This window comes from Aegilops tauschii, chromosome 3 (genome assembly GCF_002575655.3).
Source record: "Aegilops tauschii subsp. strangulata cultivar AL8/78 chromosome 3, Aet v6.0, whole genome shotgun sequence".
Lineage (NCBI taxonomy): Eukaryota > Viridiplantae > Streptophyta > Magnoliopsida > Poales > Poaceae > Aegilops > Aegilops tauschii.
The window spans coordinates 246,072,831-246,090,246 of NC_053037.3; the positions used below are offsets into that span (position 1 = coordinate 246,072,831).

General features: G+C 52.6%; 1 protein-coding gene across 2 annotated transcripts in view; it reads right to left on the reverse strand.

The window, feature by feature from the left end:
- The window catches only part of LOC109761307 (uncharacterized), a 47,453-nt gene that overhangs the window by 18,005 nt on the left and 12,032 nt on the right, over nt 1-17,416 (reverse strand). For both annotated transcript variants that reach the window (XM_040403843.3, XM_045234779.2), the window contains exons 2-3: nt 17,136-17,253; nt 15,070-15,166 (exon numbers count right to left, since the gene is read on the reverse strand). In XM_040403843.3, the coding sequence (XP_040259777.2) occupies nt 15,070-15,166; nt 17,136-17,253 (215 nt within the window). The remainder of the gene's footprint in view (nt 1-15,069; nt 15,167-17,135; nt 17,254-17,416) is intronic.

A 17,416-nucleotide genomic window follows, 5' to 3' on the forward strand; every position in this document is an offset into this window, starting at 1 on the left:
GTTGCTCTCGGCGGAGGAGAGTGGCACATCTAGTGCCGGACTGCTCCTCACTCCGGCCTCCTCCTTGCGCTCCCCTCCCGAGGCTCTCACCATCAACGTCTCCACCGCCACTGAAGACCCCGTCACCCGGCCCACCTTGGTGGCCCCTCCTCCCGGCCTGGTGGCCACCCACCCCGAGCTCAATGCAGCGCTGCCATCCCCGGTCGTGCCTTCGCCCATGGAGCAGCTAGGGCAAGAGCCGCCTCCCCCGGCTGTGCATCCGACCACAGAGCAGCCCGGGCAGGCTCCCCTCTGCTGCGCCTCCTGCACACCGCCTCTCCTGGGCACTCTGTGCCTTCCACCCACTCGGGTGTTGGGGCTGCACCTTGCGTCGCTCAGGCTTTGACCGCGGCGGCCCCGGGCACCCCGACGACCGCAGGCCTCAGTGGTGACCACTCCAATGGCCTCCCACCCCCACCCACCGCGGACCGCGGCCTACTCCAGGTGAGCCAGGCCCATGTCGACTCTGGTGACGGCCTCTAGTCGCAGCTCTCGTCTTACGCGGCCAGACCGATGGATAGCCCCGAGCGGGCAGAGATCCGGGCGGCGTTTCGAAACCTCAAGTCAGGTACTACAGAAATTCTTGCTAGTTCGTCCAATTGCTCATTCTCTACTCTAGAATCGGCTCCACTTGGTCATCTGGCTAAGGTCGCGGCAGACACGGCGATCGTCTTTACGGGGAATTAGGTCGCTCCTTAGTTCAGATTGAGGCGATTCGCGCTCGCGAGATCCTAGATGGGAGGCTGACCGAGACTCGCGCCCGCCTTCTCCGCGCTTCTACCTCCAAGACATCCACCCTTCCCAAACCCCGTGGGTGGAATTACCTCGACGGAGGTGGTGAAAGTTCGTGGCCGCACACGCTCCCGCACCGCAGCCTTATGTGAACAGTGCCTCCCTCATTCTAGGGCAAGCAGCCCCCCGATGGCTCCTTGATGCGGGCCCTCTTCTAGAACATCCGCGGCTTCGGCCAAGATGGCCGCCGCCGCCAACTCATCGAGTACATGCGTGACGAAAGGATCGACATTGTGGCCATTCAGGAACTAAGCGAACGGACTTTGCCCTTCCAGAACTAGAACGGCCGAGCTCTCACCTGTTTGCCTGGCACTGGCTCCCTTCTAGTGGGAGCGCCAGCCATTCGGGTGCCATCCTTTTAGGCGTGAAGGATGCCACCTTTGAGGTGGGTAGCATGGGTAAGGGCTTTTTTTTGTTAGCATGGAGATTTTCAAGCAGGCTCTCAACTTCAAATGGGAGATTGTCATAGTCTACGGCCCTGCCGACTACTGCCGATCAGTGGCCTTCCTCGACGAGCTTCAGAGGAAAGTCTCGGCTGCCCAATTGCTGGTGGTGGTTGGGGGCGACTTCAACCTCATCCAATCCGTCGAGGACAAAAGCAATAATCTAGTCAACCTCCCCCGGATGCAAATGTTCAACGACTGCATCACTGATCTTGGTCTCAGAGAATTAGATAGGATTGGGGTCAGGTTCACCTGGACCAATAGACAGATTGATCCGACGCGGTCTGTTCTTGACCGCATCTTTGTGTCGTTGGAATGGGAGCTCCGCTGCCCCCTCGCTTCTCTCCGTGCCATCACCAGGATCGGGTCTGACCACGTCTTTCTGCTCCTCTCTTCGGAAAACGACCGGCCTTCGCAACCTACACAGTTGCGCTTCGAGACCTTCTAGCTTAATCAATGAGGGTTCGTCGAGGCCGTCTGCGGTCGGTGGATTGCGGCTCGTGTGACCCCTCACCGTTCCCTCTTGGTGGTTGACTTTTGGCACTTCTACGCTAAGCACGCTTGCCAGTTCATGAAGAGCTAAGGGGCTAACTTGGGTCGGAATCTGATGGAGCGTAAGAAAGCGCTCCTTGCCTCCATCCAGGCATTAGACCTCCGGGCTGACTCCTCGGGCCTGTCTCCTGACAGGTGGATGGTTTGAGGGCCAGCTCAAGATCATCTACACCGACGAGGAGGCCTACTGGCGCCGAGGTACCCAGGCGGTGGGACCTCCAGGGCGACGCTAATACGGCATACTTCCAACTTTCCAAGCAATTGCTAATAGGCGTTGCAACACCATCCCCCTCCTTTAGGACGGTGATGACCTCCTCCAATGGCCGTCTGACATTCGTGCCCACGTCGATTGATTCTACAAAACCCTCTTCTCCCACTCCCCTAGGGGAGGAGTGGCCCTTGCTCCTAATACTTGGACGGGCCACCAGCTTGTTTAGACAGTGGATAACGCCGCCCTCACGGCCCCTTTTGCCGAGGAGGTCCTGGCGGCCATTAATGCCATGAATCCGGCATTCCGCCTCGGAGCCCGATGGTCTCCCGATGAAGTTCTTCCAGTCCTTCTGGAGTGTCATCAAGCCAGAAGTTATGGCATTGTTTGAGGAGTTCTATGTGGGCTCCATAGACCTTACCCGGCTTAATTACGGGATTATCACTCTAATCCCCAGTGTGCCCGGGGCCTCAGACATCCGCCAATTTCGCCAAATCACGGTGATAAATGTGATCTTCCACAGTCTGGCAAAGGGGTACGCCTATAGGGTGATCGATCCCAACCAATCGGCCTTCATCCAAGACCGATACATCTTGGATGGGGTCTTGGTTTTCCATGAGGTCCTTCATGAGGTCCATGCTAGACAACAGAAGGCGATCTTCTGAAAGATCGACATCCATAAAGCCAATGACACGGTCCATTGGTCCTTCCTTCGGGAAGTTTTGCTTCGTAAAGGCTTCGATGATCGCTGGGTCACCGGAGTTATGCAGATGGTGTCCAGCGGACATACCGCGATTAACATTAACGGGGAGATTGGTTGCTTCTCTCCCCACCCCTTGTGGATTAGACAAGGTGACCCGTTCTCCCCCTTTCTGTTCAACATGGTGGTCGATGCCCTCGCAGCCATCCTAGACAAAGCCAAAGCCGCAGGCCATATCCATGGCGTGGTCCCTCATCTTGTGGGAGGGGGTTGGGGTCTCCTACAATAAACCGACGACACCATTATGATGGTAGATGGCTCCACAGCCGACATCACAAATCTGAAATTCCTCCTTTTGTGCTTTCAACAGATGTCGAGCCTCATGGTCAACTTCAAAAAGAGCAAAGTAATGATATTGGGCTACTCGCCTGCCGAGCGCCAGAGTATTGCTGACCGCCTGACGCGGTGGCTTTGGCGGATTGCGAAAGGGGAGGGTGGCCTCTGGCTTGACATCATCCGAAACAAATACATTCGGGGCCAACCGCTCGCCTTCTGCCAGCGAACTGGCGGCTCACAATTCTGGCAGTCCATTATACAACTCCTTTCGGCCTTCGCATCGGGACCACAATCTCGGTGAGGTCCCACGCATCAACCCTACTCTGGTTCGACTGGTCGACGGGGGATCGCCCATGCGCTGCAAGATTCCCAGATTTGTTCTCCATTGCGGTGGACCCTAGGATCTCTGTCGAGGTGGCCCTTATTGACTTAGTGTGCCTCGTGTTTCGGAGGCCATTTGGGCCTCTGGAACTTGCCGCCTGGCACGAGCTCCTTGAGAGTATCTCCCTCCAGTCCCGGACGTGGATCAGACATACGGCCGCACCTCCTGGCACCTGGAGACGTCTGGCCACTTGTCCACCAAATCACTCTATTAGGCCACTACATCTCCTGGCCCGGAGCCCCTAGCCCTTGTCTGGGCAATTTGACTCCCACTGAAGATTCGGACCTTCCTTTGGCAATGGATTTGGGGCCGGGTACCTTCAAGGGTGGAGGTACTCAACAGAAACGTCCCTGCGGACAGGATCTGCCCGCTATGCGGGACGGAGGACTTGAATCACACCCTCTTCACATGCGTGTCCGCGCAATTCTTCTGGAGCTGCTTCTGCGAGGTGGTCGGCGGTCATTGGTGCAACACCAACCAATTTCCCCAACCTATTCGAGGAACTCCAAACATCCACCCTGCGTTCCCGCCACATTAGGTGGACAGCTATTGGGGTTCTTGCGTGGACGCTATGGACGGTCCGAAATAGGCTTGTGATTCAACGTGCGCCTCTTCGACGTGCTACTGACGCAATTTTCAAAATGTGTGGCTATTTGCAGCTCTGGCGGCCGCTTAGCCACCCGCAGGATCGGGACGCCATCGACAGCTTCATTGCAGATCTTCGTCCATTGGCCTTCCGCTTGGCTCATCCACTTCCCCCACCACCTCCGAAGCTGGATTAGGCATTGGGTGCCGCTCTGGCCCTTTTGGGGCGCCCCCTTGGCCTCTGCTTCCTTTTTCTTTCGTTTAGGGCTTGTTGAGCTGTGCCCTCAGCAGAACCCTGTTGTGCTATGTTTGTGTGCTACCTGTGTGTGTGGTGTGAACTTATCTGTTGTATCTTTCTGGCTCTGGTGTTTGCTTTATATATAAAGCGGGGTGATGCGAAAAAGCAGGGCGCTGCTGAACGAAGTCAAGCTGTCAGACTCGATATCTTCGTCGTTGTCGCGCCAGGTCTTGACAGTCGTCGTCGTTCTCCCGCCACCCCGTCCTGGTCACCGTCGTTGTGCCGTGCATCACTACCATGCATGCACCGTGTCGAGGTCATTGCTCCTCGGCCACCAAGTTTGTGCCGCAATTGCATATCCACTGGCCAGCAGTAGAAGGGTCGAGCAGCTACACACATGCCCGCACCAGGTTAGCCAACGATTACATATTTTTGGTTCATTTTGGGTTCAACGAATTGGGCGCTGATTCGCTAGCGATCTGAGCAAATACGAACCCCGTTCTAAATCGATCCATAGGAATCGGGATCCGAAGGCTGTTTTAGCGAATCTGGTAACTACGTGACAACCGGAAGTCCAAGACGTATGCGGCGTTGGTACCGCCTTTCCCGCGGCGAGTAATCCCCAAAGGCAAAGGAAGGCGTGCACTATCAAGACAAAGGAGAATGGGAGGCAACCGCTCTGTTTTCCACACCAAACCGCAGCATTGAACGATGCACGGGAGCAACGTTCCACTGACAAGCCGCTCACAGGCCTCCGTGAAGGGAACTTCATCAGACCCACAAGCAGCAGAAATCAAGGGTATCGGCAGCTGACCTCCGCCGCCCTAAGCTGTCAGAGTACACCCGAATGAAGGACGGCCACATCGTACCCTCAGGGGTTGCAAGCCAAACCCCTCTCAGAGGGCATCGGACGCCGTGGTCGGTTCTGGAGAGAGACGTGGCAGCCTACCCTAGGGGCACTAGCTAGGATTGACAACCCCAATCTGACAGGTCCCACCCATAACTATGACGGAATGAATGGCCTTTTTTATCTCCAAATACCAACCGCCCACCATCAAATAGACTATTTGCTCAGTTTTGTTGTCAGGAGATCAACATTCTGAGTAGAATTCTTTTGTGCCCAACAATGGGCCACTAGGCAAATCCCCCCACTAGGAACTATCAGATACCACCATGCTTTACCCATTGGTAGCTCACAAAGAGTCACAAAGAATCTCCTAGAGGGGTAAGCGTCGCTAGGCTCTCACTCCTTCCTATCTCCTCATGCGTGTCTTGTTTTCCAGGAATTCACGGAGCTCCACCCGACCTCCTAGAAAGACAAGCCCTATGAAGGGAGAAGTCCTCGGAGACTAGCAGAACAATTTGAGGGAGAAGGATCTCAGAGCGAACCCCAAGTTGACGTTCCTACCCGAGTAGGAATCTTTGTGACCCTAGCCCCGCCAGAGATATGTAAGGCAGGGCAAGGGCTGGAGTAAAGGATAGAAAAAGAAGTCTTTTGTTGCTAGGCTGACGGTTTTTCCTGTAACTTGACAAGCCGAGAACAAGCCATCCCGTTGCCAGGAGCAAGGCGAGAGTCACGACACAACATCCCGGCACCATCACTAGCGCGAGGACGGTGTCGAAGCTAAATCTGGCAGATCTCGGGTAGGGGGTCCCGAGCTGGTGATCTCCACTACATGGTAACAGGAAGTAGGGAGACACGGTGTTTACCTAGGTTCTGGCCCTCTCAAAAAGGTAAAACCCTACGTCCTGCTTGTACTGTATTTATTGTGGATGGGGTACAAAGTACAGGTTGATCTACCTCAAGACCGTACGAATGAGTCTAAAAGTCTAGCCTCTACGGACTAAACACCTCGGCTTATATAGGGGCCGGCAGGCGGGTACCTTGGGTTACAGGGCTTATATAGGGGCCGGTCGGGGGGTACCTTGGGTTACACATGGTCGATTGCATGTAGAGATAAACATGCCAAATATTTGAATATGCCTTGAAGTGTGCGCTAAGTCGTTGGAAGATTCCATCTGGAGTACACCGAGGGTCATAGCTCGTTCTTCGGTTGTCGGTGGGTCCTTGGCCCGACCCATGAATGGTAGGCCGACGCGGTGAGTACCCCCTAGTCTAGGACACCATCAGTAGCCCCTGAACTGGTCTTCAAGCCGAGGACTTTGAAGTATTCCTCAGGACAGCTTCATCTTCAGGTGTTCGGCTTCGTACGCGAGTTCGATCTTCTGAATTGGCTTCATGTCCGAGGTCTCCTCGAATTTTGAGGTCTCTAAGTTAATTTTTGACATCTTTTACTGCTACCATGTGTAGACCCGAGGATAAACGTCTTCTAGGTAACCGGGGCATTCTTTTAATAAGGCCCTCCTTCAAGCACTCTTTCTGGATCCGAAGACCCCTTTAGCTTAACAGCTAAGGCTTGCCACGTGGGAGTAGTGAGACGGTCGAGTTGCGCCCTGACAACTTCTGTCCAAAAACTGAACCACCACCACTCACTATGGAACCAATAGGTCCCATCAATAGCGATTACTCAGAGTTTATCGCAACTCGGGGCCGTTTTTATTGGCACATCCCATTGATAAAGGGATCATGCCCCGGGTTTCCACGATATCATTAACGAAATCCCTTTAATCGCGCACGCACATACCTCACGACGCCTTGGGAACTGGCGGTTTTACTGTGTGGCATAGTGCCCCTTGGTATTTTCACTGGCTTATATAAGGGAATGGATGAATCTAATTCACCGCACGCTTCCTTCTCTGCTCCATCGCCAAAAAACTCCCGAGCTCTAGCGCCCGGAGACTTGCAACACATCTTGCCTTCCTTCCTCTCCACCCATTCCCCCCTGCATCCTCAAGAGATGGCTAGCAAGGGGAAAGGTGCCATTGCCAAGGTCGAGGAATAGGCCGCGAGCAAGAGGGGGCTCTAGATGCCTTCCGTCATCACCATGGGCAACTTCACCGAGCTCTAGAAGAGCGGCTACCTCACGCCACAAGGCGTGGTCAAATGCCGCTCGCCCCTTGTCGGGGACATGATCTGCTCGGCTTCAAGGATCACAATTCCTCGGGAGGGTAAGCAGGTCGTCTTCGTTTCTCACCTCATCTGAGGCCTCGGCTTCCCAATCCACCCCTTTCTTCGGGGCCGTTATTCTTTTATGGGCTCTAGTTCCATCACTTAGAGCCCAATTCCACCCTCCACATACCCACCTACATAACTTTCTACGAGGCCTTCCTCCGTATCGAGCCCCACTTCGGGCTCTGGCTGAAGCTGTTTTGCATCAAACCGCACAACAACGGCCCCAATCTGACGGAGTGCGGAGGTGCCATTATCAGCAAACTCAACAATGTCTCCTAGCCGAGAGGCAAATTCATCGAGACAGTGAAGCTGTGGCAAGAGAATGGTTTTATATGACCGACATGCCACCGGGGGGCCAGGAGTGGGCCCCTGCCTCCTTGGTCGCGCCTATGAGGCTGCACTCTTGGACCGCCAAGGCCCTCGACTGGGGGAACCAGGAGGGGGTGGCAGAACTCCAGAGCCAAGTGAAGGCCATTGTTGATGAGGGCGTCACCCTGGTGGATGTGATCCACATGATGATCCCTCACGGGGTACAACCCCTTCAAGCCCGAGCATCTCCACTATGGAGGTATGTGTCGGGGGCGAGGACTCGATAGTTCGGAACTTCTTCCAAGGGAAGGACCTCGGTGGGATGCTGAAGATCCTCTTCAACACTAAGGACAAAAAGTTCCGGACCGAGGGGGATGACGTTGGCTACTGCATATCACACCCCGCTGCCGAGGTAAATTTCTCTTTCGCCGCTTTGACTTGCTATTTAAGTCTCCATAGCATCCTTTATCTGATGGTCGGCTTTACATGTTTATTTTGCAGGACTGGCACACACGCGCCAAGTCAATTAAATCTCCGACACCTCAACGGGGAGGAGCCCATGAGCTCCATATTGGAGGGGTTGTTGGCCGAGGACCCCTATGAGGTCCCGGTCAAAACGAAGGAGGAGGTCAAGAAGACCATGACTACGAGGTCCCAGCCTCCCGAGGCAGCGCAGCCGACCCTCCTGCTGAGAGTCAGCAAGGTTCGGATTCCGGCTCCAGCTCCGGGGAGCCGGAGGATTCCAGCAGGGTTCATTTTTCCCCAAGTGGGAAGAGGAAGAGGGCAGTATCGAAGGGCACCGAGGTGGTTGCTCCTGTTCGGACCTAAGCGTTCGAGGAGGGCCCAGACCGCCGCGACGGGCGAGTCCTCGGGGCCCGCCGAGCAGATTAGCTTGGACTCTTCCGAGGAGTCACGGCGTATCCGCGAACGCCCTACCGCCCATAGGTAAAGGGCTTAACAATTTTACTTTTGATTGACAAGGCGTTTTTAGGTTATGAAGTCTTCACATTTGTTTTTCTTCCTTTTATAGGGCACAATGTGGCGATGGCGTTCCGAGGCCATCGCTGGCCATAAGTTCCTCTGATACGGCGCCAAATCCTCTCCTCACCCAAATCGGGTTAGGGGAGGTTACATCGCAGCCACATCCCACAGCCTCTGGCACTGGGGAGGAGACTGATATTCCCGTGGCCGAGGTTCAATCCTCGATCGTGGAGAAGAATTGTAAGGACCGGAGGGGAAAAGTTCCCTCTGGTCATGATGACCCGGCGCTCAGCCGCCTGGCCTCCCCGATCCATGTGGTTCTAGAGCCACGGGACCAACAAGGGGCGCCCCTTCCACCGCCAGCCAAGGGCGGGGCGTCGAGGACTACTCGTCAGATGCTCGGCCATGGAGAGGCCGAGTTGTTGGAGCGCCAGCGGGCGATGGAGGTAGCTTTGAATAGTCCTCCATCCTTCCCGACCACCGTGCCATGCTCAGCACAGCCTACAACCAATTTCGGTCCACCAAAGCTAGAATACTTGAGGCATTCCTTGGCCTAGTGAAGGCTTTGAGGTATGTTGTTTACCAAGTTCTTACAATTTATTTTGATGGCTCGAACAATATATTCAGGTATAACCAGTAGCCCTCATGGAGGATGCCGAGGCATCATCCGCAGACAGCATAAAAGAACTTGGATGATTTCGGAATTTTGCTTGAAAGCGTAATTGCAGTAGCCCTCGAGCCTTAAGTCAGTTTACCGAACTGGCTTGAGGGTCGATGTATCTAGATTTGATGTTCTTATTTTCGAACAAACACGAATATGAAGTAGCCCCCAAGACTCGTGTTGGCTCACAAAGGAGTCAACAAAAGGATTGAATCTTTTAATATATTTGGGTATTTTGCTGATCTGCTTGTGCGTAATGTTTGTAGGTTTCCACCTCCCATGCCTCGTCGCCTGGCGCAATCCGAGGAGGAAATTGTTCGTCTCAGGCGGGAGGCGGAGAAGGCAGCAGATACGGAATGCATACATATCACATACTGCTGCTGAAATGGTTCTAAACCTAATTTAGTTTTTCTATTCAAATTGTACAGCGGGCAAAAATAATCTGGCCGAACTGCGAGCCGAGCTCGAAAAGGCTCGGAAGGAGGCTGAGCAGCAAAAAGTCGCGGCGCAAAAAGATGACACCGCGCTTGCAGAGGAGCAAAAAAACTCGCCAAGCTGCGCACGCCCGCATCACAAAGGTGGAGGAGAATCTGCTGACGGACGCCAAGGAACGCGACGCGTTGAAGACCTCCAAGGAGAAGGACGCTGCCGAGCTCAAGAAGCTTGCGCAAGAGCGCCAAGAGGCCACCTCCCGGGCAAATGTTGCGAAGGAGGAGCTGCGGCAGGCGACCGAGATAGCTGCCGGTAAGCCGTATTTACTGCAGTGTATCTTCGGCCAACGCTTCTCCGAACTGACCCAAGTTTGACGAATATCAAGCGCCTTCTCGAAACTCTCGCGAAGCGTGGATAATGTGTGACAGTACTTCAGCTCGCGCGAAGATGCAGCCTAGCAGATGCCTTCTAGCTGCAATTCAATGAGACTGCGGGTGCTCCCATCCTCGGCAACTAATTGAAACAGTTGGCGGAGCTTCAGCGAGCGGCCAAACCAGCCATGGAGGACCTCTGCAAGGCCCTGTGGCCGAGCGATCCTCTACCGAGCAGCTTCTTCGGGCTGGTGCACCGCCTTCACGGAGCTGGTGCCCAGGTCAATTGTGGAAGCGTTCGGTGTGCCTTGAAGGTGCACGGCAGACGTTTTCCCTTGGAACCGTCCACCCAACGGCTCCACGGCAAATCTAAGGACAACAGGCTCCGCTTTATCCTTGGTGCCCCTTCTACTCTTAAGGCATTTTGATGGCAGTCGGATGCTTTGAGAGCATGCTTCAGCGGAGGTTGCCGTTATTAGCTCTAGGCAACTTGCTAGCCCCTGGCCGAGCTATCTGTGTTTCAAACATACGTAGCTTGATCGCCGAGGTGGTGTACTGTCGAGCCTCCAACAGTTCTTGACTGTACTTTGAGCGCGTGCCCTTATGGCACAAGCAAATTTTAGGCACGCATCGTGACATGTTGCCCTGAGTTTGGAACTTCGAGCTTGATGTTCGATTTCGAAGATCCGGAGATAGTCATCGGTTTATCCGATGAGTAATCCCTTGTGTTTTGATGCTCCACCACCCTATGGAATTTTTAACAAGTTGTGCACCCGAGGAACGTAGGCCTCGGTCATGTAGCGGGGGCAGTGGAGGGTGTATCCCTATTTAGGGCCGTCATCTGCTTGCCCCGAGGAGATGTCCATATTCTGGGCGTGGTTTGATGCACCGCGACCTAATTTTGGACGCTTCATATGGTCTCGGCTGGTTGACACATCACGAGCTTTTGATGCCTCCTCGACGGCTTGTACCTCGGTCGCTAAGACTAGATTTGCTCTTCTGTTCGGAGAGAGCACTTCATGTTGCCATTGACTGTTATGACGCCATTTGGCCCCGGCATCTTAAGCTTTAGATAAGCGTAGTGCGGGACGGCGTGGAAACAAGCGAATGTTGTTCGCCCGAGGAGTGCGTGATAGGCACTCTTGAAAGGAACAATGTCGAAGATTAACTCCTCGCTTCAAAAAAATTCAGGGGTGCCGAAGACTACGTCTAAGGTTATGCTTCCCAAGCCATGTGCTTCCATTCCCGGTATGATACCGTTAAAGGTGGTGCTACTTGGTTTGATCCTCGCCGGGTCGATATGCATTTTACTGTATCGATGTATATCATAGAGACTGCTTCCCCAGTCCATGAGGACTCGGGTTAAATGAAAACCGTCCACTATGGGACCGAGCACCAGCACTGCCGTGCCTCCATGACGGATGCTAGTCCGATGGTTTCTTCGGTCAAAAACAATCGGGATTTCCGATCATGGGTTATATTTTGGCGCACCTGGCTCAACGGTGTAGACCTCGCGTAGTGTGTGCTTCCTCTCATTTTAGTGACGTGTGTAACATATATCATGTTTACGTCCTCTATTGTGGCGCTTGTTATTCTTGTTTCGCCGAGGCTTCTCGTTCCCATCGCGTGCTGCGGAGGTGCTTGGGTATCCACCGTGGTTACTCTTCCGAGCTAGCCACTTGTCTTCGCCTACGCATCTTCGCCTACATAGAATCAAGGCATTAAGTGTGAGGGCCGCCGTAGACCGAGGCTTTTCCTGTCCGAGCTCTCTAGCGAGCCATTCATTGCGGGTGTTGTGCTTAAAAGCGGTGATTGCCTCGTCGGCCGGGCAGTCCACTATCTGATTTTTCTTTGTCAAGAACCGATTCCAGAATTTTCTGGCCGACTCCTCTGGCTTCTATGTGATATGGCCGAGGTCATCGGCATCCAGGGGTCGGGCGTAAGTGCCCTGGAAATTTGCTTAGTAAGCATCCTCAAGGTCCCCCCAGTTGCCGATGAATTTTTAGGCAGGCTATTAAGCCAATGCCAAGCCGATCCCTTGAGTTTCAAGGGTAGTTACTTTATGGCGTGGAGATCATCGCCTCAGGCCCTGTGGATATTCATGAGGAAATCCTCGATCCACATAGCGGGGTCCGTAGTTCCATCATACTACTCAATGTTATGGGTTTAAACCCTAACGAAAACTGGTGCCACATAACCTCATCGGTAAAGCACATAGGGTGGACAGCTCCTTGGACCCTGGCTGTAGCATGAAACGCATCGGACCCGGTAACGTGTCGGTCACGCGTGTAGTTTCGTACGTCACCATGCTTGGTGAGCCAAGCCAGATAGCCCACCTGTCCAGCAGGCTGGCGTTCCCTGGATTTGTAAATTGATCAAGATGGAGGCTCTGTCCTTAATGGTGGCCTCTCCCGTAGATTGTTTTTCTTGGGGGGCTGAGCTGGATTTACTCCTCCTCGGCACCCGGTTGTCTCGAAGACTTCCTCATTCCTGCCGGTAGGCCAATCTCGGCCGCGAGGAGGGCGATCGGGCACTTCGGCCCAGTCACGCTTTGGTAGCACGCTGCCATCGGCCTCCCCATCGAGCTCCGACAACAGGTTCCTTTGGGGGTATAACCAATTAGCGACGGCATGTCTATCCTCGAGTTCTTGTTCGACCCTCAGGAGCTCAATCCATCGATCATTGAGCTGATCCTGATCGGTTCTGAGTTGCTGGGATTTTTTCTTGTAGCTCTTGGGTGTGCTGGTCAGGCGCTTGCGGAGTGTCTCTGGCCGAGGCTCCTTGAAGGGCTCCTCGTAAGCATCATATTCCTCGGGACCGAGGCTTATGTCGTCTTCCTCCTCGGGAAGATAGGCGGCGGCGGCGGCTGGGTCAACGTCGTCTCCCTTGATAGCGTCGTCGTTGTGGTTGTTCGCGCCGAGGTCACCGCCGGCATGCGGGTCATTGTTGCAGTCATGAGCGGTGCCGCCGTTGGTCTTGTCACCACCACTTGTGCCCCCGTTACTTGCGTCGCTGTTGCCTATGCCACCATTACGGCGGCCTCATCAGCGGCATTTGGGTGGTTTACCGCTTCCTCCCCCATCTTTAAGGGTGTCCACCATGTAAACATCATAGGTAGAGGTAGCCGACCATGCACCGGTGACTGCCTCCTCGGAGGTGCTTGCTAAAACATCAGTCAAGTCCTCGACGGTTGCGACTAGGTGGGTAGAGGGTGGGCCGAAAATTCCGACCTCTCCAACCTTCTCCCAGATCCGATCGTAGATCGAGGCATGATCGTCTAAGAGTAAGGTTCTGAATCCGATCTAACATCTCGTTCAGAAGGGTGATGTCGGCCTCGCCCATCTAACGGTAGGCGGGGATCAACTGAAGTTCGCCAGAGGTGCCACTGGATGCGGCCTCGGCAGTTGCGTCGGTAAGATCTGACGTCTGACTCGACGGGGTAGTACTCGGATGCGAGCTCGAGGCTAGACCCGAGGTTTGGGCGGCTCCAAGGCCCTGCTCCGAGATTGAATCTGGTGCTAGGACGATGGCGTCGGTGAGATCTCCAGTCTGGTCCGACACCCAGCCCGAAAAGGTTAGCTCGCCACGGGAGTCACGGCATACTCTAGACTGCGAAACCTGATGGTCTAGCCTGGGGCGAGATTCTCGACCTAGCCGAGGTGGCAGTTGAGTCGGCGTGCAACACAATGTTGCCGAAGGCAAAAGGTTGTCCGGGGAAGGTCTTCCCGCAGCCAATGTTGTCGTCATCCGAAGATGAGCCATCGCGCCTTTGTGACCACACAGCGGAACCTGCATAGGCCAGCCATGTCGGAGCTAAATACGGCAGATCTCGAGTAGGGGTCCCGAGCTGGTGATCTCGGCTAGATGGTAACAAGAAGTAGGAGACACGGTGTTTACCCAGGTTCGGGCCCTCTCGAAGAGGTAAAACCCTACGTCCTGCTTGTATTGTATTGATTGTGGATGGGGTATAAAGTACACGTTGATCTACCTCAAGATCGTATGAATGAGTCTAAAAGTCTTGCCTCTAAGGACTAAACCCCTTGACTTATATAGGGGCCGGGGGTACCTAGGGTTACACATGGTCGGTTGCATCTAGAGATAAACATGCCGAATATTTGAATATGCCTTGAAGTGTGTGCCAAGTCTTCGGAAGATTCAATCTTGAGTACGCCGAGGGTCATGGCCCATTTTTCGGTTGTCGGTGGGCCTCGGCCCGGCCCATGAATGGTAGGTCGACGTTGTGAGTACCCCCTAATCCAGGACACCATCAGACGGGGCTCCGAGTGCCCAGCACAGTCCACAGCCCCACTCGCGAGCCTGAACAGCAGGAGCACCACAGCTCCACAAGCAACAATCTGCCACCTGCGTCCACCAGGCCGTGCTAGGTTAGGTATGTTGGCTAACAAGAGGGGGGAGAGCTACTGCTTGCTACCAAGAGCATGGAGTGAAGCCAAGTCGCTGCAAACACACCACCCAAGCGCAGCCACCGTGAGCACCAGCGCGCAGCCGAGATCGATGTAGGGAGGCGCCCAAGAGCGGATGACAGGGGAGGAGAGTTCAACAAACAGCCATTGGCAACCGGCATGTTGTACACTAGGACGTATGTGAAATTTACAAAAAGACTGAAGAGCCATATTTTTCTTCTACTATCATTAGTGAGTGATGATAGCTGGACTTGCTCCAAGTGCCCATGATAAAGCAAGAGGTGGAAAACCAAAAAAAATTGTGGGGGTTGAGGGGTGGGGGGTGAAGGCTGGCACACACCTAACATTACATTTCCCTGTTCTACAAAACTGAACAGATGAAAAACAATTGAATCAACCTGGGATACCAGCAGATTTCAAAGGAGCCCATTATTACTTTATAAATGTGGAAATTTTCCAGCAGAAAATAATTAAAACTGATCTGTAGGACTGCAGCACAAGATAGAATTCTTTGAAAGAATCTTGCTGTTAACAACAGATTACCGTTCTTCATAGTTTCGAACAGGATGTCACAGTAATATCTGAATGGTGAGATCCTCAATACTCGGCACATATAGTCTGCAAGATGGTATGGGTATAACTGCAAAACATTATGTATGAAGTGAGATATTTGAGCTTTTCAGGTGAACTATTTACCATAGGAGAGCCATTCTTTGTAACAAGCTGGGTTGGGTTAGACTGGTTTCTGTTACATTAACAAAAATGACAGTTCCATGCAAGATGTAATTCCAAGTGTTGTTTCATATTTTCAAGATAAGAGAATGTTGAATCATACCATATACCCAACAACCATCAGAACACATCAACAAAAGAGCAACATGAGCTTGCAGAAGCAATTACAGAAAAATAATAGAAACTGTAACTGGCAAGATACAGTATGAAAACAAGGTATCTAAAATCAAAGAGTAAATTCCACATTTTACCCGTTTGATGTTTACCTCATTTAAAGTTCTCTGCCACATTTTACCCCAAAGTTGTTACATTGTGTCAAGTTCAACCCAGTATAATAATTTGCGACAATTTGGAGAGGCTAGGTCCACTTGTCAGGCTGACATGGCTGGTGACTAGCATTCCAACTAGGAAGCGTAAACCAGTTGGGAGTGTACTACCTACCCAAACAACCTGACCGCCTTACCGGCAAACCCGCCCATGTGGAGTAACCAGCGAGTGCTGCCGGCGAGCTTTATCGCGCGTTGCCGCTCCTCCTTGCCGCTGTTTGCTCATCTCTAGCCCACCATGTAGTCGCACAGAGTGAATCTGGCTTGACCACACCACCAAACAGGTGCAGTCTACTGGGCTAAGGTGGGTCTGCGGATTGTGCTGGTGGGCAAGAAAGCAGGTCTGGTCGTGCGGATAGGGAAGACGCACCGAGCTGGTTTGCGCTTTGGAGTTCGGATCCAATTCACTAGCCATGTCATCCAAACATGTGGACCTAACTGGTCAAAATCAGAGAAAATTCATTAAATTGGAAAAACTTGACACGACGTAACAGCTACGGGTCAAGTGTGGCAGCAAAATCCAAATGGGGTAAACACCGTCATATTCCTCAAAAGTTCAAAAAAAAACTTTACTGTCCTAATTTTGGTCACAAACTTAATAGTGTACGCAGGACAGGTCAAGGTGACACCTGGGATAATCTCACTTGCCCAGGGGCCGATGTATCACATTCTATGTGTGGGTCTCTTGGAATTTTGCAAAACATCCCACTGAACCTAGCCATAGCATTTTCTTCCTCCACTCTGTTCACCTTTGTGTTACATTCTTGTGATTTGTCTTCTCTGACAAAGTGAACATGGAGACAAACAGGCTGGCCTGAGAGATAGAGAACATTCTGCTGCTGCGGCCAAGAATAGATTGCTTTGTTCTCCCAAAAAGATAACATATTTATGGGGACATGTTGATAGGCACGCACGACGCAGTGCAATGCACGTGATTAGGTGCTGCCCTTGTTCGGCATGATCTCGTGTATTTTTCCAACCTTTCGCGTCACACTGTTAGACTTGGTGTGAGAAAAGGCATCAAATGAAGTTGGTGATGCATGCGTCTCGCAGTTGATGAACAAAAGGGCAGCCACCTTTGACGATTGTCCACCACCATCAGTACTAAACCGGTAAACCGTCTGGGGAAGATTGACGGTGCAGAAGATGAGAAGTTAGAGAAAAGGTGCAGCGATCAGGAGGGGGCGGTAGGGAAAAAAGATAAGTGTGGCATGTCCAGCGGGTGGTGATTTTAAATTTCAGGAGGCCTGAGGCCTGAGCGTGGCACTTGACACTCAGGGTGGCACCTAATTGATCAGGACTGCACCCAATGATCAAGTTATGGGACCGAAATGAAGACTTGTGAAGTTCTGTGACTTGGTTGCACCCAGCACAAAAGATGTTGTATTCGCACTGTATTTTACTCATAACAGGTTAAAAAAAGGGTATAGTAATGCGCTAGTGAATGTTTATCAAGAGAGGATTGAAATTTTCCCTCAACAAGTGCCCAACCTTATGCAAAAAAATTATTCTAAAATGTTATCAGGAAAATGGGAGGTATTAGAAACGTACTGCAAGATTGCGCCGGAGATAGCGCATCATTTCTTCATAGTATTCCCCTTCCCTGTAAACTCGACGGGCAAAGCAGGTATTCCATTGTAATCGTTTTCGGATGCAATAATCCACAATCCTGCCACAAAAATTAACAACACAAGATTACTCCTGAAAATTTAACTCTATGTCAAGAACGGGAATCAAGATACGAAGTACTACAAGGGAGTTCTTTGGGAAGGCCTCTTATGAAGGAACCTACAATGATATTTGTAAGACACGAAGTATTGGTACAAAGGTAC